This window comes from Aplidium turbinatum, chromosome 8 (assembly GCF_918807975.1).
Source record: "Aplidium turbinatum chromosome 8, kaAplTurb1.1, whole genome shotgun sequence".
NCBI classification, from domain to species: domain Eukaryota; kingdom Metazoa; phylum Chordata; class Ascidiacea; order Aplousobranchia; family Polyclinidae; genus Aplidium; species Aplidium turbinatum.
This window is the reverse complement of record NC_137479.1, coordinates 5,113,584-5,139,044: the sequence shown is the minus strand read 5'-3', so window position 1 is coordinate 5,139,044 and position 25,461 is coordinate 5,113,584. Positions and strand designations below refer to the sequence as shown.

Below are 25,461 nucleotides of genomic sequence, written 5' to 3'. Positions count from 1 at the left end.
GTTTGCCTCAATGGGATTTTTGCTGCAAGTGTAATCCAGTGATTATTGTTGATTTTTACATTGAAGGAAGTTCTTTTCATGCTGAGGAAAGTAGGCTAATTTCAGCTTAACACGAACATGCAACGCAAGATACAAATTAGTTGTATATTTGCTAAAAGATATTATGGGGCCCATTTTTCGTATTGTTTCCCGACCAGTGCTGATTTCTCTCGGAGGCCCTGATAACACGCAACCTATAATTTACTTCAGAATAAAAGCAATATGATCTGCAGGTTCCGTAAATGGAATGTAGCCTACTGTACAGTTCCACGTGAATTGTTATCATGATCTTGTTTACACAAATTTGTCATTTATAAACCATTAAACGCTCACTTGATAGGCTACTACAGAACCACATACAAGAGTAAACTTTGTTTGACAGCCATGTAACGATAAACAAGAACTTGTGTTAACAAAAAAAAAAACGAAATTGTGTCAAAAATACAACAAACAACAAAGTCTTTTAGCCAGTTCCCCAGATTATTGCTCAAATTTAGTTCTGGCTGAAGTCTAATGAATCATAAAATCTTGTTTCGACTGGAACCTAGGATTTTTTTTCCTTGATTGTAATATTGCTTTAATGTAGGCTACTCATCTCTTTCAATGCTCTCCAGCACATGTGCTGAGCATCTGTTGTGTGTGGCAGAGAAAACGTAGAAAACAACTGTTGTGAAGGCATCATTGTTTTGATGTGCTCTTTTATCACATTGCTGTCAACACTACGCATCGCTGGGGGTTCGTAACTGGAATATTTTGCCAGTCTATCATCTCAAAGTAACCCAGTAAACATTGATTGTTGGGGCAACATTGGCAAGAAGTTGGCCGCAACATTGGCAAGATGCAGACGCCAACGTTGGCAAGATGTTTTATGCACCATTTGGATGCATCTGGCCACCGTTGGCGTCTGCATCTTGCCACCGTTGGCTTCTGCATCTTGCCAACGTTGGATTATGCATCTTGCCAACGCTGGCTACTGCATCTTGCCAACGTTGGCTTCTGCATCTTGCCAACGTTGGCAAAATGTTTTATGCACCATTTGGATGCATCTGGCCAGCGTTGGCGTCTGCATCTAGCCAACGTCGACTTCTGCATCTTGCCAACGTTGGCAAAATGTTTTATGCACCATTTGGATGCATCTGGCCAGCGTTGGCGTCTGCATCTTGCCACCGTTGGCGTCTGCATCTAGCCAACGTCGACTTCTGCATCTAGTCAACATTGGCTTCTGTATCTTGCCAACATTGGCAAAATGTTTTATGCACCATTTTGCTTCATCTTGCCAACGTTGGCATCTGTATCTGGCCAGCGTTGGCAAGATGGCTTGTGCACCATTTTGCTTCATCTGGAGCCTAAATTCTGGTTGACGTTTATGCACCATGACGCTGCTTCATCTGACTTATTGACTATTGTGATGCCCGCGCTTTGACCAAGGTTGGCCATGCGAAGCAAGCTGGTGCATAAAACATCTGAACAGCATTGGCATTTACATTTGCCAAACGTCTCTGTACCTAAACCTCGCTTATCACCAAAAGTTTATTGTTGAACCTAGCTAATCCTTGGGCGAAAGAACAGCAGCAACACGGATTTATAAGCAACACTACTCCCTTTCTGACAAAGCAAAGTAACAGCCGAGCTTCTTATATTTTCACATTTATTAGAAACAAGCTACATCAAATCGTATTGACAGATGGATATTCATTGCACATCAGCAGCTTTTTCTTGCGTATCTTTATCATTCTGAATTCCTGCGAATGAAACAAAAATATTTAATTCAAGAGGGCTGTTTGGCAACAGTGTAGGATTTTGATCAGTTGTTGTCCAGGATAATACGAAGTTAATTGACAATCTGCAATATCAATGTAATATCCATGGTAATATCCCTCTCTCCAACGTGCGTGACAAAAAACTTATCATTCGATTTTGCGCCACGCAGAGCGATAATCAAGTTCCAATACATTCTAATTGCGTGTACAGATAGTTATTCAACAACTAAAGCAACACATTCGCAGTTGTCTTTCAAACATACAACAAGGTCACCAAAAGTTAGTTTTTGCCGCTTTCGGCCACCTTGCCTGTCCTTCCAATTTCGAAATCACTCTGAAACTCTTCATCAATTTGCTGCACGGCAGCAGCTTTCAATACAGCAGCCATCACCATGTCTAATCATGAAAGTAAAAAAAGAAGTGTCAAATCAGCATAATGCCGACATAGCCTACTAACCACCATGTTCGTTGTTCACATCAATGCGAGTACACCACTAAAACATTTTCATACATTACTCAATACTCTTCACAATTACATCATACATTAATCAAAAGAGCAAAATGGCATAGTTATGACATAATCATTTAGTCGTAGTACAGTAGAAACATTTATCCGTACTCACCAAGAACAACCTTTTTCAGATTCTTTTTTAAACAATCAAACGAGTGCTTAGACTTCACGATGTTTTTTTTTCTTTCTTTGTTCTCGACATGACTTGAACTGTGTTGTGTTCGATAATAATAGTTGGAATAAGTTCACTGATACAATCGCTTGCATTTTTGCCAACAACTTAACTTAAATTTGCCACCTGCAAAATGTAAATCAAATGTAATGACAGGGGTTTCATCCATCATATTAAAAAGCTTCAGCACTTGTTACAGACATTTTCGACTGTTACAAATGACAGCCAACGTTTAAAGTTTTATTTGGGATTCCAGTCGTGTGTTGCGTATGTAGGTCGCAGTGTAGGCTACTGTAGGCTATGTTGTCGCAATGGGCGCAAAATAAAACATGTTATTATTATTATTATTCAGTTGACGGCAATGAAAGCTACATTTGCAAATACTCTACAACCATCACAGACCTATCCACACGACATAAAAATACAAACACATTCAAGCAGTCAGGCAAACACTGCCGGAGCAGCAAAATCAAAGATTGAGCAAAACCCTACACATGTTGTGGGACATCACAAGCTCTGCTACTTTGCTGATATCTTCTTAGCACTCATCTAGGAGCACTGGCACTAAATTTGTCACGAGAATATTTCATATGAAAGTTTTCCATTGGTCATTGAGTTTTATAACTTTCTCTAAATTGAGTTTTATAACTTTCTTTAAATTGTGTAAACGTAGCCTAGTGACAAAAACGACTTTACGCAATTATTTCAGGTTCAATGAATAAAAGACATTCACTTACCAGGTTTTCATAAACATTGTCGTAAGTCATTCCTATAGTTTCATTTTGATCATTTCTAAAACTTCTTTCGGCTCATTTCTAATTGATCATTTCTAAAACTAATATCTCAATTGAATTCGATTTTTTATATTTTCGATGCAAGAAGCGAAAATTCCTCTTAGCGCTGTTCACATAAGCATTGTGCTTTCGGCTCTCCGGCTCTCCACGTAATTGTGTATTGTGCACAACCGCCATGCTTGAACAGTCGAAATGAATCGAGTGACGTCATAATCCCTTTAGCAAAGGATTAAGTCATGGCCTTTGTCTTCCTTCATCAAAACAAACCAAGTTCTTCTGCTAAATTGCATCTCCTCACGTTGATATCACACATCGCCGCATTCTAAAGCTTTGTTGCCTATTTCACTTCAACACGTCATATTGCCCAGTCAAATTTTAAGTAGTGACGTCATAATGGAGTTTTCACAACAATTATTGTGCCTGCAGTGTTTTTCTATGCACCGCGGGAGGAGAAAAAACGATTTGCCGGATCGTTGAAAGTAAAAGTAGGCAAGTAGCAATCGTTTTGTGAAATCTCGCTTCAAGAAATTGAGGAGAGATTTCGAGGCAACATGACTGCTCCTGAAGCTGGGAATTGCCCACCAGTAGCGGTGTCAGGGGAGTTCAGGGAGTACTTTTGAACTCGGGCCCTGGATAATGTTAGGAGCCCGTAACTTCTTCAAGGTGTCCGGAAAAACAAACAAACTACCGCGTATATTTAGATGTAGTGAATTATTTTTAAAACTGTTTAAAGGCCCAAAGATCTCATTGGTACCAGGCCCAAATTATCTTCTCACTGGCCTGGTCTGTAGCAAATGATGGTGTACATTTGCATAAATTGAAAGAAAACTTTAGAATAGTTGTTCAACTGGCACAACGTTGGCAACATTTCTAACCGATGTTTGCTCACAGAAACATATTTTTAAACAAAACCGCATAAAAAAGGTTTGTAGGCTATTGATATTTTTAAAAATGGAAATAAGTAATAAAAGCATTGGCTACTCTTCTGACCAACGCTGGTCTTAAATATTCATAGTATACTTGTACGGTATCAGAAAATAATAACAACATTGATAGCCTATTATTAAAATTTTAAATTGTAGCAAAATGATGGCATAGCCTACATTTGCATAATTTGAAAGAAAAAACCGAAATTGTTATGAATTGGCACAACGTTGGCAATGCTTCTGACCGATGTTAGCCAATCACACAACTGTGCTTTGAAGCAATACCACATGAAAAGAGGTTTGTGTTAGTATTTTTCAAGTTTAAAACAAATAAGCTTAAACCTGAAATAAAATCTTTGAGATCTTTTTGAACGCTTAATAAGAAGTATTGAAATTGTTGGCATATTGTTGGCAATGTTGGACGAAATTGCCGACCTTGTGCTCTCACATCCAGCATATAGCCAACGTTGCAATTGTTTATTTTGTGGAAACGTGTAGGCTAATGGAAACTTTAAACTGTTTCGGTATCAAGCACGTTATCGCGTTCGCATTTTGTTGCTCCTACCTTTTTCTAGACCTCTGCTCAGTTTGGCATAAACAAACTGAAATGAAAGTACTTTGTTGGCAAAGCATTGACTACTCTTCTGACCAACGCTAGTCTTAAATATTCATAATATACTTGTACGGTATCAGAAAATAATAACAGCATTGATAGCATATTATTAAAATTGTAGCAAAATGATGGCATACATTTGCTTAATTTGAAATAAAACACCGAAATTGTTATGAATTGGCACAACGTTGGCAATGCTTCTGACCGATGTTAGCCAACCACACAACTGTGTTTTGAAGCAATACCACATGAAAAGAGGTTTGTGTTAGTATTTTTCAAGTTTGAAACAAATAAACCTGAAATAAAATCTTTGAGACCTTTTTGAATGCTTAATAAGAAGTATTGAAATTGTTGGCATATTGTTGGCAATGTTGGACGAAATTGCCGACCTTGTGCTCTCACATCCAGCATATAGCCAACGTTGCAATTGTTTATTTTGTGGAAACGTGTAGGCTAATGGAAACTTTAAACTGTTTCGGTATCAAGCACGTTATCGCGTTCGCATTTTGTTGCTCCTACCTTTTTCTAGACCTCTGCTCAGTTTGGCATAAACAAATTGAAATGAAAGTACTTTGTTGGCAAAGCATTGGCTACTCTTCTCACCAACGCTGGTCTTAAATATTCATAATATACTTGTACGGTATCAGAAAATAATAACAGCATTGATAGCCTATAATTAAAATTTTAAATTGTAGCAAAATGATGGCATACATTTGCATAATTTGAAAGAAAACACCAAAATTGTTTTGAATTGGCACAACGTTGGCAATGCTTCTGACCGATGTTAACCAATCACACAACTGTGTTTAGAAGCAATACCACATGAAAAGAGGTTTGTGTTAGTATTTTTCAAGTTTAAAACAAATAAACCTGAAATAAAATCTTTGAGACCTTTTTGAACGCTTAATAAGATGTATTGAAATTGTTGGCGTATTGTTGGCAATGTTGGCAAAATGTTGGACGAAATTGCCGACCTTGTGCCAACATACCCAGCATATAGCCGATGCTGGCCCAGCAATCAATGTTTGCTGGGAACGTTCGGAACTGAACTGCAATATTGAGAGGGTGAATTTTTGCTGACGAGTGCTGTGAGATGATAATATTCTTGAATTGAAAATTCTTCTCCATCTTAATTTCCTTACCTACTCTTTGGTATAACATATGATTGCAATCAAAATGTTTTCAGGATGGGCATAAAACGCATTCCTCTATATTACTTTGTTGAGGATATTGCGAGCTTTATTCGATAGCTTTTGAGCAGAGTGTAGAATTTTAAAGAAATGTTTTTGGGCATTAGTGAAATTGCTTTCCTTTATAATGGCAAACCATACTGGAATATAAACATTCATAATATAGTCCACACGTTCCACCAATACAGCTGACGCGTTAGATGCAACATATAAACGTAGAATTCTATTGGCTGTGTTCAACCATCTTGAGTGGTTCATCATACCTGGACTCCTATATGCGAAATGAATTGATATATCTCCACTTTTCACTGTTCTGTGCATGTGTAGACGATATTTTTTGTCAGTGCTGAGGTCATTTTCATCAATTTCAATCTCTGGTGCCGGAACTGCTTAATATTTTACAACATCTAGTTGTGTGACAGTGGCTAGCTGCGTTATAATGGGCCGAGTGAAGCTATCAGGTCTGCTGGTATTGCCATATCTTTTATAAGATGCCTAAGAGGCAATTCATATTACTATGGAGTAGGCATATTAATCATTGAAGTGGCTTTTGGAAATGATCTTCCAGGAGCTTTATCACGACGCCTTTTTGACCTGTGTTTATTGCGGTTCCATCGCATCCAATTGCCATTACATTATCGTAGCTAATTTTATTGGATCCAAGATATTCAAGAATCCCGGTAGCTATTGACACACTAGATCCGTTGGCTGCAGTAAAATGAACAATGAAATGAGAACTTGGCTCCTCAAGTAAAGTAATGTGCTCTTCAACTGCGAAACGTTTTCGAAGTTGCCCACCAATTTCATCTTGTTTGATGGTTTAATCTTTTCGGCCATCAAAATATATGCTTTGCAAATTTGTGCACATGATAGGCCTACTTTCCATTTGAGTTGTAAACCTGATTTCTTTTCTCGCTCTTTTCACTTTGCTTTTATCTATGACTGATTGACAACTCCCGCATCTTGTAGAAATGATGAAGCAATAAGTGCTGCAAACCTATCTGAAATACCAGTACGATCGCATGATTCAGCAAATACTACTAAACTGGAAGTAACCTTGCTTTTTCTGAGGTTTTTCGAGGCAAAACTGGGTTGATAATCAAAATATTCGCAGCGTTCTTCATTGGATGACAAAGTTTTTGAGCTTGAATAAGAAGTTAAAGGTGTTTTAACTAAAGCGCTACTTGTGCCTGCTCCTGGGTCCGTAAAGAACGGAATTGTTCTGATCTTGCGAGTCTCCTCGGAAAACGTTTAAAATTAGATTTTGTTGCCGATTTATCATGTTTATCAATCACCATAATGCGAGTTGTTCTTTGATCAAAAAAGAACTGTTGTTCTGTAACAGGGACACGATTTTCCTACGGTCAAGTACATTGCAGAAAATTGGAACACTTAGGCTACAACAATCGATTTCAAATATTTTTGCTTTGCAGATTCTTTTATTTGGTCCAAATTTCGTTGAAATTTAGGCCCACCTCTAGAATTTGACTTCAAAAGGTTATTCTTTTTTTTTGTAACTCTTTATCATAAATATGACTGATGTTCGTACCTCATTCGTATTATCCTGCAAAGTTAATGGACAGAACATAAATGAGCGTACAGCGTTAACACCATCTCGCCCTTTTGCGACAAGTTTGTTTATTGAGCAATAGCAAAATAGCATCTCACATTGGTGAAAATTCAGCATTTTGGTCGTCGATGCGGGGGCAGTAAACCTTAAGCTTCGAACATGCCTTTACATAAGAAAGTTCTGGGTACATCCCACTTACAATTTATAACTAGCCAGTAGAAAAATTAGAAAAAAATTTATGTTAAAACGCAAAGTGAAATTTCCCTTTTTTTTCAAAAAATTGAAAATTTGACCCCCCTGCGGGGGCAGAAGATGCACCCCCAAACTGATGAAACTTTGCACACGTAATTTTTTCATGCATGTGCCACTTATTATGACTAGCCGTTTTTGAATTTCGAAAAAAAGTCAAAAACGGCCCACCCTATTGTTCATTTGATCCGTCTAACTCTGTTGTCATATTTTAGAAGCATATTGCTTGTGTATCATGGAGGGTGCCACTGCCTGAAAGAGTATCTTTATTCTCATCATAGTTACTCTCCCCTCCTTTTTGGCACGCGTGTTACGTCACGATATTGAGAATGATGCTTTCAGTTTCCTTGTGTCTTTAAAACAAAGTTGGGAGTTTTGCCAATACCGAACATTCAAATATTTCAGCCACGAATTAGCAACAAGAAACCGTAGAGACTTAGCTTTATTTCGGAAAAATGCCGAAGAAAACATGATCTTATGCTTTTGCTGTGCCACCAGACAGAACTATTTTACAGGAATATTCATACCCACATTTTTGTTGAAATTGCTCTCAGAATGCACCAAATTCAAAGTAATTTTTCAAATTTTTCTGCGGGAGGACTCCCAGATCCCCACCGCTGGGTGTCGTCTTAGGCGAACACGCCGTCGGGCTTCGCTCGCCGGCCTTCAAAACCCCCCTTTTCAAAATTCCTGGCTACGTCGCAAGTCACTCGGCCGACATTTCTGAATTAGCCCCCCTTAACTTTTTTTTCTGGCTGCGTAACTGCTTTAACAGTCTTATGACGTTTCAAGTGCTTTCTGTCTTGTAGTGTGCTCAGAAGTGCTTTGTAAAATTCCACAACTTTCAATTTTTTCCTATGCTCACAAAGCAACGTGGGTTTTTGCAGTGTTGCCAGATATTTTATAATTTCCAGCTCAATTACACTAGAAACTAGCTTAAAAGTAGCCCAATTGTTACAAGTAATGAAACAAGCACAAACGTAACTACATTTAAAAAATTCGTGGTAAGTAAAGTCATGAAAACTGAAAATTGTAAAGTATAAATGATATTTATTCCATGAAAGTTGATTTGAAATAAAACGAAACTAACGAAACAACCAGACCACAACCAACAACAGCTCAAATTTTCCTGCAACCAGGAAACTAAACTAACCCAATTCGGAGGGAAAACAGCGAAACATACTTTGGTATACGTGGCTCAACCACGTATTCAACCAACAACCCCACCTTTCTTCTGAGCTCCAAGCAATGACGTTATGCTTTTGTTAGCCCTAAAATTGCGAATATCAATTGTCCAGTTTTCGGCGTGTAACCACTCAATTTTTGAATTCTACAACAGCGAATTTTTGAATTCTACGATTTGCTCTACAACAGCGCCTTTATAGAGCCTGGCCTAATTTAAAACAGAATTTTAGTTTATGATTCTTTTACATATTGAAAGTTGAGATATTTTAATCTCAAATAGAATTGTAACCATCAAAGTGTAATGAAGTATGGTTGACCAAAATATAGTTTATAACAAATGAAAGAAAGAATCATCATCAAACCCTGTAGGCTACATTCCGTTTAAAGTAGGTTAAGAACCATTAAGTGTTGAGCCTGCCGTAATATCAAATAGGTAGGCTACTGTAAAGTATAGAATACTTGCTTCTTGACACAACCTTAAATCGTGCTGTGAATGAAACACAGTAAATATAAACAGACCTCTCGGCAGAAGCGTCACGAGGAGGGAGGGGAGCAAGAAAGATAAAACCCGTAAATTTAGAAACTGAGTTGAGCACCATTTTAATTAAAAGCATATACAGATCAGCCAATTTCTATCTAAAGACACAAATTGCAACTTCTTGACCATTCCTGTAGCTTTGTTCAAACAACTTTGAGATTCACTTAGCCTAAGTTACTATTTACAAAATAGTCGAGCGCTTTCACTTCCCGTATATGAGGTAGTTTGTCGTTGAGTGTATTAATCAAAACTATGCACTCAAAAGCGAGAACTATAAATTTGTTAATCGAACCAGACTTTGCCACAATCACTGCTCTTTGCTTCAAGACATAACCAAACGACTCCTTGCACAGAAACAGAGATAAAAGATAAACGATAGATCATTATGATTTTGCCTAAATGCCGTTTTACGTTGCTGTAGTGTATACTGTGTTGTCTACAGAGTAATTGTCAATTAGGCCTACTCAATAGAGTTGTTAGTTTTCAAGTTATTTAGAGAGAAATGTTTTCTACTCATGCCCAGTGGCAGCTCCATGATAGTATTCACAATTAAACTTTATAACTTCATGTCATGCTTACATACAGAAATCAGCTATCAGCGTTGTCTACCAAGACACAAAATGTGATCCGGACTGGGCACCCCTGGCAGCGTTAGACATTCATAAAGTCAGTTTGTTGGAACATTGCAACGTCACTGGAAATAGTACGTTGGATATCGACGCCATCATTGGCCTGACATGTGACATCACCTCTCTCCGAGTGGCCCCTTTAGCAAATCATTGGAGCTGGCCTCTAATCTACCCCGGTGTCAGGTAGTTTATTTCACGGTAAAATTAATTACAATATCATAAAGTTGGCGAAAGTTGAAAAACATTTGCTTCCATTATACAATAGCCGAAACATCTCGCAACAGAGAAACCTGCAGCTTCATTGCCTCCAATCCTTGACCAGAGGAAGAAACTTAATGGTGACTATGATATAAAAGCGTTAAATGCACCAGTAAGCTTTATCTGCTATCAAATTTTTTCTTGTTTTTGTTTTTTTAAGTTATGTATTTGCAACTATAATAGTAGTTTTTCATTATTCTGTAAACGTTTTATAATTTTGATAGATTTACCTTAACAATTAATTATTATCTATTATAGTCAGCAAATTAATTCTTGTTTGGTTCAACATGGCGTTAAAACAAAGTAAAAACTGATTTTATTGCAGGGTTTAACTTTCAAAACTATTTTGTTAACTGTGAACTCTCCCTGGTCATTTTTAATCTAGTCGAGAGGTCACCAAGCGTTTTGAGAAAGGACCAGGTTACTATAAGAAAATATCCTCGTGGGCCGGATAATCATTTTATCCAAAGTTCTGTAACCTGTGGTAGTCATTCAGCACAATAGGTGTAATTTATTCAGCTGTAAGCAACAATTGACACAACATTCGGTTGTTGCAGGTGCATGGGTGGTCACAGCGGTAAACCATAATTTCTTCGTGGGAAAATTGTAACTTAAAGTTCCCGGATCCTTTCGTCTGCATATAATGACCGAAGAAACACACACTTGAACTTCTTTTCAAACAGTGTATTTCTGTAAAAATTAGCCCACGGCTACCAAAAACGAGGGGGTGCAACGCGTACACCACTTAAACTGTCACTACACAACAAATTACTTGGATAAAAGACGGAACTTTTGTCCAGCTAGCAAGCACTAAGCCAACAGTTAAATGTGCGGCCAACTTTCAAACAATCATTTTACGAATGACCAGAATAGATATCAATATCTCAAATTCACGTAGAAAGTAACTGTGACGCAATAAATGAAAGACAATTATGAAGTCATTCCAACAGGTGTTTAAGCTGATGTAATATTTCCTGTTTAAACAGGCCCAAACAGGTCCAAACAGGTCTTATGAACGATGGTGCAATTTTGGCACATGCTTTAGGAATTTCCATGACGTAATATTCAGTAGACTTGAACGGTTTTATATGACGTTTGATTTGTACAGAGATTGGCCGTAACATAGCGACCCCTAGTTATGACAGTCTAACATGGCATAACTAAAAAAGAATTGAAGGACAATCGTGAGCCAATGAATAAAACACACGATACACAAATTTTTTGAATCACTCACGTTTAAGTTAATACGCAAATACAAAGGGCATGCAAAGAATGAACAGCAATAAGAATAAACACGACGATACATGAAATTGGTACCATAGGTACACGCTAAATGACGCTATATACAATAGTTGCGATAATAACCGACTGTTCCGGGCTCAGACAAGTATCGGCCACCGCAGACAAAACCAGGCTCAAACCCTAACACTTAGGTGTTCTTTACGGGGGCGAGGCACGAAATATCCCTCAACACGTAGTCTACTTTCACTTTCCCCGTACTCTCATCATAGTTGCAGACGGCAACTTTGGCTCTACGAACCACATGCTTCCCTTTCCTAATTTGTGGAACTACCTCATGCACCCTCCCAAGTTGATACTTCCCACGTTTACCAATGTCTTGGAGAGAACCTACCACTACAAGTTGACCAGGCTCCAAATTCTCGGCCATTTTTTCCGGCCCTGAAGACCTGGCAAGTAAAAATCGATCCATTTATTCCAAAACTGCTGAGAAAGTGACAAATTGAACCGATAATCCCTTCTTAATTGGTCACGATCATGTGGTTGCCCAACAGCACAGTATGGGTCTAAGTATGGGGTCAAAAGTGAGGCAGGGGTGATGACAGTAAAATCCCTAGGGTCGTCACTCAAAGGTACCAAAGGGCGTTCGTTCACGATCCGAACGGCACTGCCTGTGTACGTAAGCAGTTCAATAAAATTGGGCTTACGAATTGAAGAGTCCAAAATGTGAAAAAAGTATTTGGTCACATCAGCCATGAAACCAAATCTTTCAAGCCGAAATCTAGCCAAGACATCTGCCAGAGGGTTTAACAAGTCAGACAATTCAGGACAAGAAGACATTACATCATTTACACAAGTTCCTCGGAATTCAGATTGTTTTAAAGCCTTCTTCTTTAAAGCAGCAGCTCTATCTGACGCCAACACAAAATTGTTAGGTAAATCAATATCTTCCTTCAACGGTACAGGTATCTCAAATCGACCATCTTTCAACTCAATATTCGGTGCGACAAGTTCTCTAGCCAAAATATCATTGCGAGACAATTCACAGGTTTCATTTTGCAAAGTCAAATCCTGAATGACTTTATTCAGGTCTGCTATTTCCATATCGCGAGACTCAATTTTACGCTGAAAGCCAGAGATGACATCCGACTCTGAAGACGTCTGTACTCTGCACACTTTAGCAACGCTTTCAACTAAGGGTGACTTACCACCACAAGCCAACCAACCGAGAGGAGTGAGCAAAGCATGCGGTTCACTACGATTGTCACCAACACGCTCTTCTTTTGCACACATCAAATAAGCGTTGTCGTTGCCAATCAGTACATCTACAGTACTACAATCATTCAAATGAAACATATTCACGTCATGAAAATGACGGAAACCACTTAAATCTTGTTTATGAGGTAAAGTTTTAACATCGTCAGCCCAAGCTGGGTTAACCACCGAGGTTATATCACAAAACAGTTCATCAGTCTCTAACGACTGGATGTTGAGTTTAACAAGGTCAGCACAAGTAGGTTTCTGACCAGCCAGAGTATCTATTTTAAACGACGCTTTATCATACGGTTTAAGACCAAGTTCGCACACCAAGTCACTCGAAACAAAGGTCAACTGCGAACCAGGATCATGCTGACAATACACCAACTTCGATTTGCCAGTCATTGGATTCAAAACACGAGCAGCAGTAACGCGGTTAAAGGCTGCTTTAACATTTCCAATCTTAACATTACGCACAGGAACTCTGGCACCAGCATCATCTTTACCAACCGAATCCAGAGAATCACGTGACGTCACATAAAAATCATGCAGAAGAAAATAGTGTTTCCTATCGTTGGTAGGTCCACACTTACGACAGTTATTTGCATGATTACAGTCTCTAACCATATGCTGGCGCAAACAATTCAAGCATTTGCCAGCTTTCACAATGACATCTCTCCGATCTTTAGGTGTCAAGCGCAAAAATTCTTTACAATTAGACAAAAAATGATATTCAACTTGACCACGTGACGAACAACAAAAACACGCCGGTATGTCACTATGTCTGGCCACACCGCCGCGCGGTGCGCCAACAGCAGTCGAGTACTGCGAACTCCCTGAAATCACATTATCATGGGGCTTTACCGACGTCTGCCTAACCGGACATGAAGGCAATTTTCCTTTGCCAAACTTTTTAAAATGCTGCGACTCACCAGAATCGCCCATTAGCATAATGCTAAAATCAGTCGACTTGCGCGTTTCCTCCCGTACTACAAAATCAAACAAACTCTGAAAAGTAGGTTCCTCAGTGCTACCATACTGATCACCTAAAAAGTCAAGATAACGCTGCTTAGCGTCAAACGGGAGTCGCTTAGCCAAATCCAAAACAAAACGTCCTTCTAATTTATCACGCTGACCATAAGCTTTCGCGTAAAGCAAACACTGCGACAATTCATCTTTAAACTCTTTCAAATCACTGGAAGAGATAGAAGTCAATTTGCTACCATAGCGATACTTTCTAATTTCTGGTTCTGCGAAAAGACCTCCACGAACCCCAAAACGTTGGGACAAGCGAGCTAACGACATTTCTATCCTGTCTTCCTCTGACAAGCCAGGAGTGTCAGAAACCAAATTAGCAATCGTTTGTGCAGCTGTTCTAACACAAGCTGCTTGCAACAAAGTCAAACGAGTTCCCTTAAAGGGCGAAGCTGCCATCAAGGCCATAACACGATTTTTAAAGAAGACAAATGGCATATTATTACCATCGTAACCAATCAAGGCCGCCTTATCGAAGAACGTCCTACTATTTTGGTATTCAAAAAAGCAATCCTGCTGTTGAGAACTCGATTTAGCGGGAGAAGACAAGCTATATCCCTTAATGGACTGAGTGGGCTCAGTCACATGCACAGCCCGATCACGATCCTCACATACGTTAAAATCAGGAGACACGATACGCCTCTCACAACCACCCAAATTACGTGTAGCTGGGCGATCAAAAACTAGCGGCGCTGAAAACTGTGAAGGGGGCAAAGCATTACTGCTAATGGCGGCCCCGTGACCTGTACGCTCTGGGGGAGGAGTTCGGTTGTAATTTGCAGACCTTGGCTCTACAGCCTTCGGAAGATCCTTAGCCGCGGCCCCGAGACCTCCTGAAACAGCTGGAAAACATGTGGATTGTACAGGTCCACTTACGGATTGAACAGGCGTGTGGAAAAGGTTAGGTAAATTAAACTGTGATTGATGTTCACTTCTGGAATGCCTAGAAGAGCCCTTCCTAGAGCTACGCCGGGAGCCCAACTCAGAACGATATTCAGCTAAAACTACCTCTTTACGTTGTTCGGCCCTCAACTGAGCGTCTTTGAGTGCGAACTCAGCAGCTCTAGCTTCGGCTCTCGCGGCGGCCTCAGCAGCTCTCGCTTCGGCCTCAGCAGCTCTCGCGTCGGCCTCAGCTCTCGCGGCAGCCTCAGCTCGTATGGCCTCAGCTCGTATGGCAGCCTCTGCTCGTGCGGCAGCCTCAGCTCGTATGGCTTCAGCTCTTGCGATGGCCTCAGCAGCTCTTGCTTCGGACTCAGCTTGGATCTGGAGCTCCTCTCGTCTTAACTGTAGGTTAATTTGTGCAACTATCCGTGACGAGCTCTCAGACATCCTAGTGCTTACATTTGAGGCGCTATCCTCAGGATGTATGTCAGCATCCAACCTATCTGACAACTCACTTTCTTTTTGTTCGAAGTTATTTTTTAACGAGTTAAATTCGGGATCTACCCTATCACGAAGTTCTGCCAAGATTGCAGAGTTAACAATTTTACTCAAAAGAGCATGGAAATGCCGTAATTCCTCTTCTAAAGTAGATAACTTAGATCTAAAAATTAACAGTTCCTGCTTATCACTCAAAGAACCTAGGGCCACAGAAAGTTTCCCAATTTGAGTCAAAATATCCCGTCTAAGATGCCGGGCCTCTCGAACTGACTTAGCCTCATCGTTAATGGGTCCCTCCCCAGAATGGCCTGCCCGACCGCAAAGAACATCATCAGGCTTAAACTCAGTCGAGTCGACGGCGGTCGAGTCCCTGTCGCCACCGAGTGTAGACATATTAAATGTTAGGGCTAAATTTAACAATTAAAAAATTAAGTTACACAAACACACAAATTACAGTAGTTATAAAAAACTTAACTGCAAAGACCGTAAAAAATACAAAAAAGAATTTAAATGCACGATACCGTAGCTGTACGAGTATGTGAAGTCCAAACGTCCACAAAACTTGCTTGGATTCTTCCACTTGAATCTTCAAGCACAGATGGATTGCCTTTAATCTTCTTTCTTGCCAATAAATGTCAAAGTTATTTTTCTTCTGTACCAAACTGAGAAGAAATGTCTTTACTTTTTAGCTTAAAGTTCTTCAGTTGCCTACCGAGAAGAAATGTCTTTAATTTTCTTTGCTTCTAAGTGCTTCTTAGCCTACCAACTACAAACTTCGTCTTTTATTTTTTGCTTCTAAGTGCTTCTGTGCCAAACACTAGACAGAGAATCGTCTTTTATTTTTTATGGTCACAGCGGTAAACCATAATTTCTTCGTGGGAAAATTGTAACTTAAAGTTCCCGGATCCTTTCGTCTGCATATAATGACCGAAGAAACACACACTTGAACTTCTTTTCAAACAGTGTATTTCTGTAAAAATTAGCCCACGGCTACCAAAAACGAGGGGGTGCAACGCGTACACCACTTAAACTGTCACTACACAACAAATTACTTGGATAAAAGACGGAACTTTTGTCCAGCTAGCAAGCACTAAGCCAACAGTTAAATGTGCGGCCAACTTTCAAACAATCATTTTACGAATGACCAGAATAGATATCAATATCTCAAATTCACGTAGAAAGTAACTGTGACGCAATAAATGAAAGACAATTATGAAGTCATTCCAACAGGTGTTTAAGCTGATGTAATATTTCCTGTTTAAACAGGCCCAAACAGGTCCAAACAGGTCTTATGAACGATGGTGCAATTTTGGCACATGCTTTAGGAATTTCCATGACGTAATATTCAGTAGACTTGAACGGTTTTATATGACGTTTGATTTGTACAGAGATTGGCCGTAACAATGGGTTGTCAAGCAAACCAATTATTTATCACGATCTCCCAAACTCACACATTGGCTATATAATCTTTTGGAAACAACTATTTTGAAAACGTTTTAATAAATAATAAAATTGAGTAAAAAAAATCAATGTAAAAATGACAGATTTTTCTATCTGGGTTATTATCTCAAATAAGCAGCATATAGTTAAGAGTAGAACGAATAGGCCTACTTTTTTAAATTGCTATTTTCTCTAAGTTTTTGTTTATTATAGCCATCTATGATTATGCAACATAATTATTAATCTGTCATTAAACGTATAGAAAAAGTATTTGCTCGCTGATTCATCGATTACTCTATGCCACCACACAACAGTATTTTTGTACAGCTAAGCTCATGCTTTTGTACTTCCTGCAGGAGACCAACTTATGATAAAAAGAAAGGATTGCGATGTTGTTCGACAATGGTCAGACCTGGAATCACCGCAGCAGACTTCGGGAATTTCATGCTTTCTTTGTTCAAAAGATACGATTGGAATACCTCGGTCATAGTTTTCACTTAGTAAGGTCTCATCGTTTTCAGGCTAAGGCTAAATTTGAAAGTTCAAGTATAAAAACTATGCCTCCATTAGTCCATTACTTCGCGTTGATTTTAAAATTGCGCAGTTTAATGATGAAATCATCTTCCTATGTAGCCTAAAATTATAATATGTAAAGTAAACGAATCAATTTGGTCACACCAAGCCACCTGTACAGCATCGTTTGATATTTGCTTGTTTTAGGTTTTAAAGTTTCAACCTCCATCTTTTACGTGGATCTGTTTTGAGGTTGAAGTTGCTTTTTTACTCAAATCTTTAATTAGTTCATAGCTAATTTCTTACGCAATGAATCGTCATCGAAGGTTACTGCGAGTGCTCGGCAGTGAAGTATCACTAGTTTTGAGAGCGTTGTACACTGTACAGATACTTCAGTATAGTCTACCCTCAGTAGCATTGCACCCCTAATCAAGGCGTTGACAGGGGGGTCTAGGTGGTACTTTTGGACCCGGGCCCGGAATATTTAAGGGGCCCGGATTTAAAAGATTTGCCGCGACTTCAAACATTATCAAGATCTTAATATAATCAGATCTAAAGGAATTGCCATCAGAGGTTAAAACAGCCCCTTAAGCCGTCAGATGGTGAAGTATACCGGGCCCACTTCAACTTTGTGGTGCTAAAATAGCCACTTCAGCCACCAAACAGTAAAATAAGAATTTAGTTTAGTCTAGTACTGTATAGTGATTTCGCTAACCATGAATATTTCCCTAATCACGAATAATATTAACCCGAAACACGATTTTTAAAATATCGTCAGACTAATAAAATAATGGAGTAACTCATTTTTTCTTGTTTTGAGATAATCGAAAAAAACTGTCTACGCGCTTGTTTTTATCATATTTCTTGTACAGTTAAACGAAAATAGCATGTCGATGCAAGTACAATGAGCATGTATACTTTGATTTTTTTCATTTTGCATCCCATAATGGGCTGGCATGACTTAGGCCATTTTCTGAATGCACTGACATGACTTAGGCCATTTGATATTTTGACTTTATCAATATGAGTTTTTTAACGGTGACATAACAACAGTGATAATACGACTAGAATTAACAGGAAAATCCCTAATAGCAACTCCAATCTAACAATAGGAGTTATATTTCATGCTAGACTGCATATTTCGCCCAAAAACAGTTCACAGTTGGCAAGACAAGCTGAATAAATTATCAGTAATGAGGCAAATTATCAAAAAAGGAGTGGCACAATATTGGCATAACATGTTTCATAGATTGGAGATTATTGTATTTCCTAAATTTGATTGGAAGATGGCTTGAAAAAATAGGAATCCATGTAGTGTCGTTTAAGTTTGTTTGTGACCGCTGTGGCAGATCCTCCCACTGTGCAGCCTCACATAATGGGACCTTGTACAATGCCTTTCCACTGCTTTCATGATTTCGGCCTATAAGATAATGAACCGTGGGATCTTCAGCTTTCTTTCCAGGCCTAATACTCAACAACCATCATCCATCGATTTTCATAAAATCACTGTGTTGCATCCTCTGTACATTGTTGGGATGCGGTCTGATCTTGGCATTCTGGATGATAATTTCGTAATCTCTCGTCGTAAAAATGTTGTTTACCAATTTTCACTCGATAGTACTGTGCAATGTGCATGCTATCGCACTCCATATGAGTGTGACCAGCCACGAGGTCCTTCTGAGTAATAGTGATGTCATGCTTCCATGCAAGGGCATAGTAGGCACTAGAGACATTAGAGTTACTATTTTGATATTCACACCCATCACTCCACTTTCTGTTTCATTCCAAATAGAGCAATAAGCATCTTTTGATTCAAGATTGAATAGTGTAAAATTGTGTACCTGCAGCTTGGTTTTATAGTAGGCTCCGCTACATACTGCTTGCCTTAGTTTTAGGACACAGAAGTACAGCCTGTAAATCCATTGTCCATACGGATTTTACTGTGCTAGCGGACTCTTTGTCGTCGTCTTCTCATCTCAAGCTTCATTCTTCAACTTGATATGGTCATCGTATTGTTCCTTGGTAATAATACTGTATTTGAATGAAACACACACGTCGCACTGACCCTTTTACGTAGTATGAACAGAGCACCCGGCAGCCCGTTGCAACCAGTTCCCCTGAAGCTGCACATTTCGATTTTATTGGGCCGCATTGGACATGAAGCTGGCCAAGAGTGTGTGCGTAGCCCTTGCGTAGTTACGACCATCGTAAATAAACATACAATCAAATGGCCTAAATTGTTTCAATTTGGACCTGGAACAAACAAAGCCCAATGGCGATGATATCACGGGTAACAGGGACAGGCGTGGTAGAGTTGGAAGCCTCCAGCCCGGTTTCACATATTGGCGGCGGATCTATGATAATCGTCTTCCAGTGCCTTTTGCCCACGTATTTTCCATCACAGATTGGGCCTCCAAAGCCACATACGACATCACCATCCAAACTCAATTTGAAGATCAACCAATGCTCGGACACGAGCTGGAGCCGACGATGAAAACGGAGAAGTTCTCATTATGAAATACTTCCCTAAAATAGGCTGAGCTCCATGGTAGTATTCCTGATGATTCAGCAAGCTCTTTAGCTTGCGGATAAGAACTTCAGCTGCATGGAGACATGGGCCCAGGAATGGAACGAGCTGCCACATATCCCTCCCCAGTTTTCAGTTATACCAGCGCTCTCCATCCCTCCTGGAGCAGACCTCTCAAGAAAGGCATGGGTCACATTGAACAGGATCAGATGTGACGTTGGCTGCACTGGAGCTAATCTGTTTAGGTGGGGGTTGCATAATACGCCGCCCGATATGTGTCTGCGGAGCGGTAGAACAAACAATGCAACACATACTCCACGAATGTCCCATCTTACGGCCCCCAAGTGAAATCATTGGTATTCGACAACTGGACCCAACTACCGTATCATGGCTGCACGATGAGGCATTGCCAATCTAAGCTACTACAAGTCAAACGAGAGAAGAAGAAGAAGCAAGCTCTTTGTATTGCCGATGAAGTTGGGTTATGGTATAGTTCCAGAGTACAAGAATTTCTTCTTTCTGTACATTGTGACCTTTCTACAGTAATGGGAATCTACAGTAGGCAAGTCATTGAGAAATTTCGCTAAAAAGTGATTTTCCTCTTTTCCCACTTTGGCACATTTAAGCTACCTACAAATAAAAGTCAATTCAAACGTTTTGAAATCTATGTTTTCCTATGTTCTCCTTCTCCCATCTGTGAAACTCAAGAATGATGGCGAAGAACTCAGCAACGAGCTTATGAAGTCGCTAAGTGTGATATTAAGATGAGAATTAATTAGGTACCGTATCCAACAATAGCTTGCTACAAAAACCTGCCATGGGTACGAGAAGACTCCGAGAAACGGCGCATTGAGAAGATCTGACCTGTATCACAGTGTGAGGTGATAAGTCGCACTACCAGAGTGCTAGAAAAAGGAAGCTTCTCAAAGGAACAGAGAGAAAACAGATTGATTTAAGTAGGGTGGTTACTTGAAAATGGCCAAGATTACGATACCTAGAATAGAAAAAAAACATAATTATTTTGTGTTAAATTAATCGTCTAGCCTGTGATAAAATGGAAGCTCTATTTCTGTACAATTGAGATCGTCGTCTTCTGACCATCTGCTCTGTTGGAGGAAAGCTTTACTTCCAGCAAACGATTAAAAAGATTTGTAAAATGGCCTAAGTCATGCGTTTGAGTTAGGCCATTTGACATTTTTACGAAAATACCACTTTCCCGTTAACGTAGGTCTTAGAAAATTATGTGGCAGATGCGCTACATTTTAGGGACCTACAAAACACTAATATCTCAATTTCGTCAAAAAGTGAGTTACGCCATTATTTTATTAGTCTGACGATATACAAGCTAATGTTTGTTTAAACTCAAAAAATGAAATGGCACAGGTAAGAAGATAGCTATCCCTATTTCTAGACTAAAAATTAGACCAAAACCGCTTTTCAGATTGCAACAATCATCAAATGTTTGAGTTAGGCCCAACCTTTCCCAAATCAAATTTGAAACTTTTTGACTGCCTGCACTAACTTTGCTGTAAATTGTTTTCTTCTTCGTTTGAACCTTTTTCTTCGCCACTCCAGGGGTCGAGGGGCTCTGCCTTTTACCACCCTTGGGTAGTGGCGGCGACGCGGTCTAGATGTTTGGGCAGGTGTCGGGCAGCCATTGAATTGATTCGTCATCCAATTCACGTAGACCACGCACACCATTTGGCGCATGGTAGATGGCGCAGTTACAAATGGTGTGGTCTACGGTTTGTTCCTCCATGCCACACTCACAGATCGCGGATGGAGCCATCCCCCATTTGTGCATGTTGATGCGGAATAGTCCGACGCCAGTACGCAGGCGGTTGAACCGCACCCAGGCCTTCCTTGGCAAATGCATTCCGTTGGGTGGTGGCTGGTGTCGGAGATGAAAGTTTGGAGTCTTGAGGAGTTCTTCCACTCCGAGCTCCATTGGTGGTCCGCCCAGGTAGCCGCACTGATGGATTGGTCTTCAGCACTTTTCATCAGGAGTTGTGCGGCACGTACAAATGGGTGTCTCGATTTCAGTCGCTGAGGTTTCTCGTTCGCAGACTCGTACAGACTTGAGTAGAGCAAGTGGTTGGGGTTCGTAGCGCGACGAGAGACAGGATGGCTTCTTCGCGAAGCTCAGCTGGTTGGATGCCTGCAAGAACAGGGAGATTTTTCGATGGTGTAGGTCGCAGGCATCCTGTCACGATACGCAAGGCGTCGTTTATGCAGTGTCGATTTGATGGCAGTGGGCACTGCGCCTCCAGACAGGTGCACAATATTCTGCTGGAGCGTGAACTAGCGCGATGGTGGCAATGCGCAGGGTATCAACTCCGGCTCCCCAGCCAGAGCCGGCCAGACGCCTTAGCAAAGCTGTGCGTGTTGAGATCTTTTTGCGTAGTGACTCCAAATGTTGACGGTAAGTGAGCGACCTGTCCAGGACTACCACTAGATATTTAGGGTTTGGGCAGAAGGGCAGGGTTTTTCCATCGGTGCTGATCTTGACCTGACGCTTCGCTTCCCGGTTGTTTAAGTGGAAGGCTGTCGTCACTGTTTTGGTTTGGCTGAGCTTCAGTCTCCATCTCTGGAGGTATGCCGAAAGTGTTGACATGTCCTTGTTTAGAGTCCCTTCTAATGTTTCCCATTGATTTGAAAAGTGTAGAATGGCCAAATCATCGGCATAGGCGTACTTTGCGGATACCGTGATTGGCAAGTCGTGGGTGTAGATGTTAAACAGAAGGGGGGCCGGGACAGATCCCTGTTAAAAACTATGTTCGTCAACTACGACTCAAGACCAGCGGCTAACAAGTCAGCCTTCAAATGCAAACTTTGCACGATATATTAAGGCCTGTATAGCTTATTAAATGCCACCGATTCACGTAGGCCTATACCCACGGTTTAAACTTTGAAATGTTTGTAGCGATGATCAATTAAATTATTTGTTTCAACAGAGCCATATAGCCTACAATGAGTCAATAAAACACTCATATTACTACATTGTGAATCGTAGGTTGCATTATAGCACAATCAGGATGACAGCAAAAAACTATAGGCTAAGTGGTCATCTAGTCAATCACCTCCTCATGCAAATTTATTTGCCAACGCACGTAAGGCACGGACACAACTTCAAATGGTATAATACAAACAAATCAGGTTAAAATGATAGCCTACGTAAATTGTTAGGTTACAAATTCAAATTTCATTCCAAAACAGCAACAATTTCTGGTACAAAACTCATCTTTTAACTTTCATCTTATTTTCTCTTCATTCCCAATTACGTTTCTGCTGTAAATCATGTTGTTAAGATGCAATGGTGGATAAGTCTTCAAGTTCAACATGTTTCCAATGTTGAAATTATTTATACAAATCTGCTGCAAGCGTCAAATCTGAAAACCCTGTTTTAGTAACTTCTGGACTGGCAGTAACTTTCAGACCGCGTATACGCGGTCCAGAAGTTACGGTAACTTTCAGACCGCAGTAACTCCTGGACCGTTACAACGGCATTTACCTTGACCTGACTACGCGATCGCGAGTGTTTAGAGTTTAGACCCTGTAAACATTTTTAACTGACTCGCAAACATATCCTGGCCTAATGCACATTCCGCATCAGCCGCAGCATCGTCTACAAGAGTCCTCAACTCCTTAAACCCTCCACAGCCTCTGCGAGACATAGGCACAAAATCTCTTTTTATTTTCTCGGGAAGGCGATTACATATTTTATGAATCACTTCAGGTGAGTTTAACTCTGCCAAACGTCCTAGAGACAGATACGTCTGCTCACATTCAAACATTCTGTCTCTGAGGCAGTTTAACCCTCTGTCTACCGTGGGGTCCAATGGACCCCAAAACAAATTTCGCTCTTCGATTTCTCAGGACATACAGCAGATGCGATATTGATATACCTTGACTTTTCACAGCTTTGCTTGATCTTTAGGACAATATAATAATTATTGATCTCAAACAAAATTTGGTAGCGTAGAAAAAAATAATAGCATCTTGTACCGTGGGGTCCAACGGACCCCAAGCCTGCTGCATTCGAAGTAATCTTGTATCACAACAGCACTAAAAAAGTAGTCGACACTATTGACAGACTTTTTAGGAAATACAGTTCCAAAAGAATGACGAGAAGATGGCCGATAGCTCTATTTTTCAATATAATCAATGTCACTGCTGTCAATGCTTTTATGATATGGCATCAATTGCAAGGCGGAAATAGCAGCACAACATTGAAGCATGCATGTATAAAAGAGAAGAAAATTTTAGATCCAACTAGGAAAAGAGCTTGCTGGATTACCAGCTTCGACTTCAATATCAACAAGGCATCTAAATCCGCAACAAAATAAAAGAAACAGCTTTTGAAGATCAGGCGCCAAAATCAAAGAAGGCTAGATGCTATCTTTGCGAAAGACACAAGACCAAAAATGCAGACATTTCTGTACTACTTGCAAACTCAACGTTTGCCAAGAACATTCGCAATTCATTTACAATGAATGTGATCATACATCATCATCATCGGCCATGCCTGAATAAGGCGTCGGCTACCGTGAGTATCCACAACGATCGATTGTCCATACTTCTAATTAGGTTTTCAAATTTTTGATTTGTCCATGTTGAAAGATTTTTGAAGATTTCCAAACGTGGACGCCCCTGGTGTCTCTGACCTGGTGATCATACATAAACTCACAATATTTCTTGTGACCTAATATGTAGGCCTAATATGCGTTTTTTTAGCCAAATCCAAAAGCCAAATCTCTCAATAGTTTGACCATTGCTCAAGAATTGACCAATTCCGTATCAGTTTGGTTTGTGCATGGGCTACTGTATGACTTGTTTGTTAAATTTCGAGTATTTTTGGTTTTTCTACAGTGTTTATAAGTTATGATTTTTGAAGTCTATTACGTTCTTTCCTATTGAGCTTTAATTTCATCATCGGAGCTGATTTTTTTTGTCCAAATCAAGTATTTGGAAATTTGGGGTCCAATGGACCCCAACGGTAAAACTTGTATATATATTTTTCGGTAGACAGAGGGTTAAAGCAGATGGGTCGAACTCCTTTATGGGGGGACCATTTAATATTCCCTCTCGTAGTCTTGATGCCAAAAGGTTCTGATTACCAAACCGCTGGTCCAATCTTTCCCAAGCTGTTTGATAAGCCAGAGTCCTGTTTGAGTGCCCTCCAAGACCACGAATAGCTCTTCCTGCCTCACTCGTGCATAAAGATTGCAAATGCAACATCTTTACATCGTCATCTGGATACATGTACGCCACAAATTTAAAGAACTTACGCTTAAACTCTGGACAGGGATATCTAAAGAAGGGGATACGAAGGCTTTTATTACGTCTGACAATAGAAGGGCTTTTGTTTATCGTAAATAATCTGTGTTTATCGTAAAATGACAATTGGGACCGATAGTAGTTTAATAAATCTTGTTATGACAACTTGCATTGCGCTATTAGCATCAGGCCTGGATATTCACAGCATGCTCATGGTTGCTTGTTAATTCAACTACTCATATACTCGCTTTACATCTGGCCTACTGCAAAGACTTTGTTAAAAAAAACAGCTTACTGGCAACTTTTCAACTGACTTTGTAGACAAGTATTCTTTGAATATGCTCTATGTAACGTTTGTT

General features: G+C 39.9%; 1 protein-coding gene across 1 annotated transcript in view; it reads left to right on the top strand.

Annotated features, from left to right (window-relative positions):
- The window catches only part of LOC145776329 (receptor-type guanylate cyclase gcy-28-like), a 77,642-nt gene that overhangs the window by 14,148 nt on the left and 38,033 nt on the right, over window positions 1-25,461 (top strand). Inside the window, exons 2-3 of the mRNA XM_082587730.1 lie at window positions 10,133-10,359; window positions 17,142-17,285. Coding sequence (XP_082443856.1) covers window positions 17,188-17,285 — 98 coding nt within the window. The 5' untranslated portion in view covers window positions 10,133-10,359; window positions 17,142-17,187. The remainder of the gene's footprint in view (window positions 1-10,132; window positions 10,360-17,141; window positions 17,286-25,461) is intronic.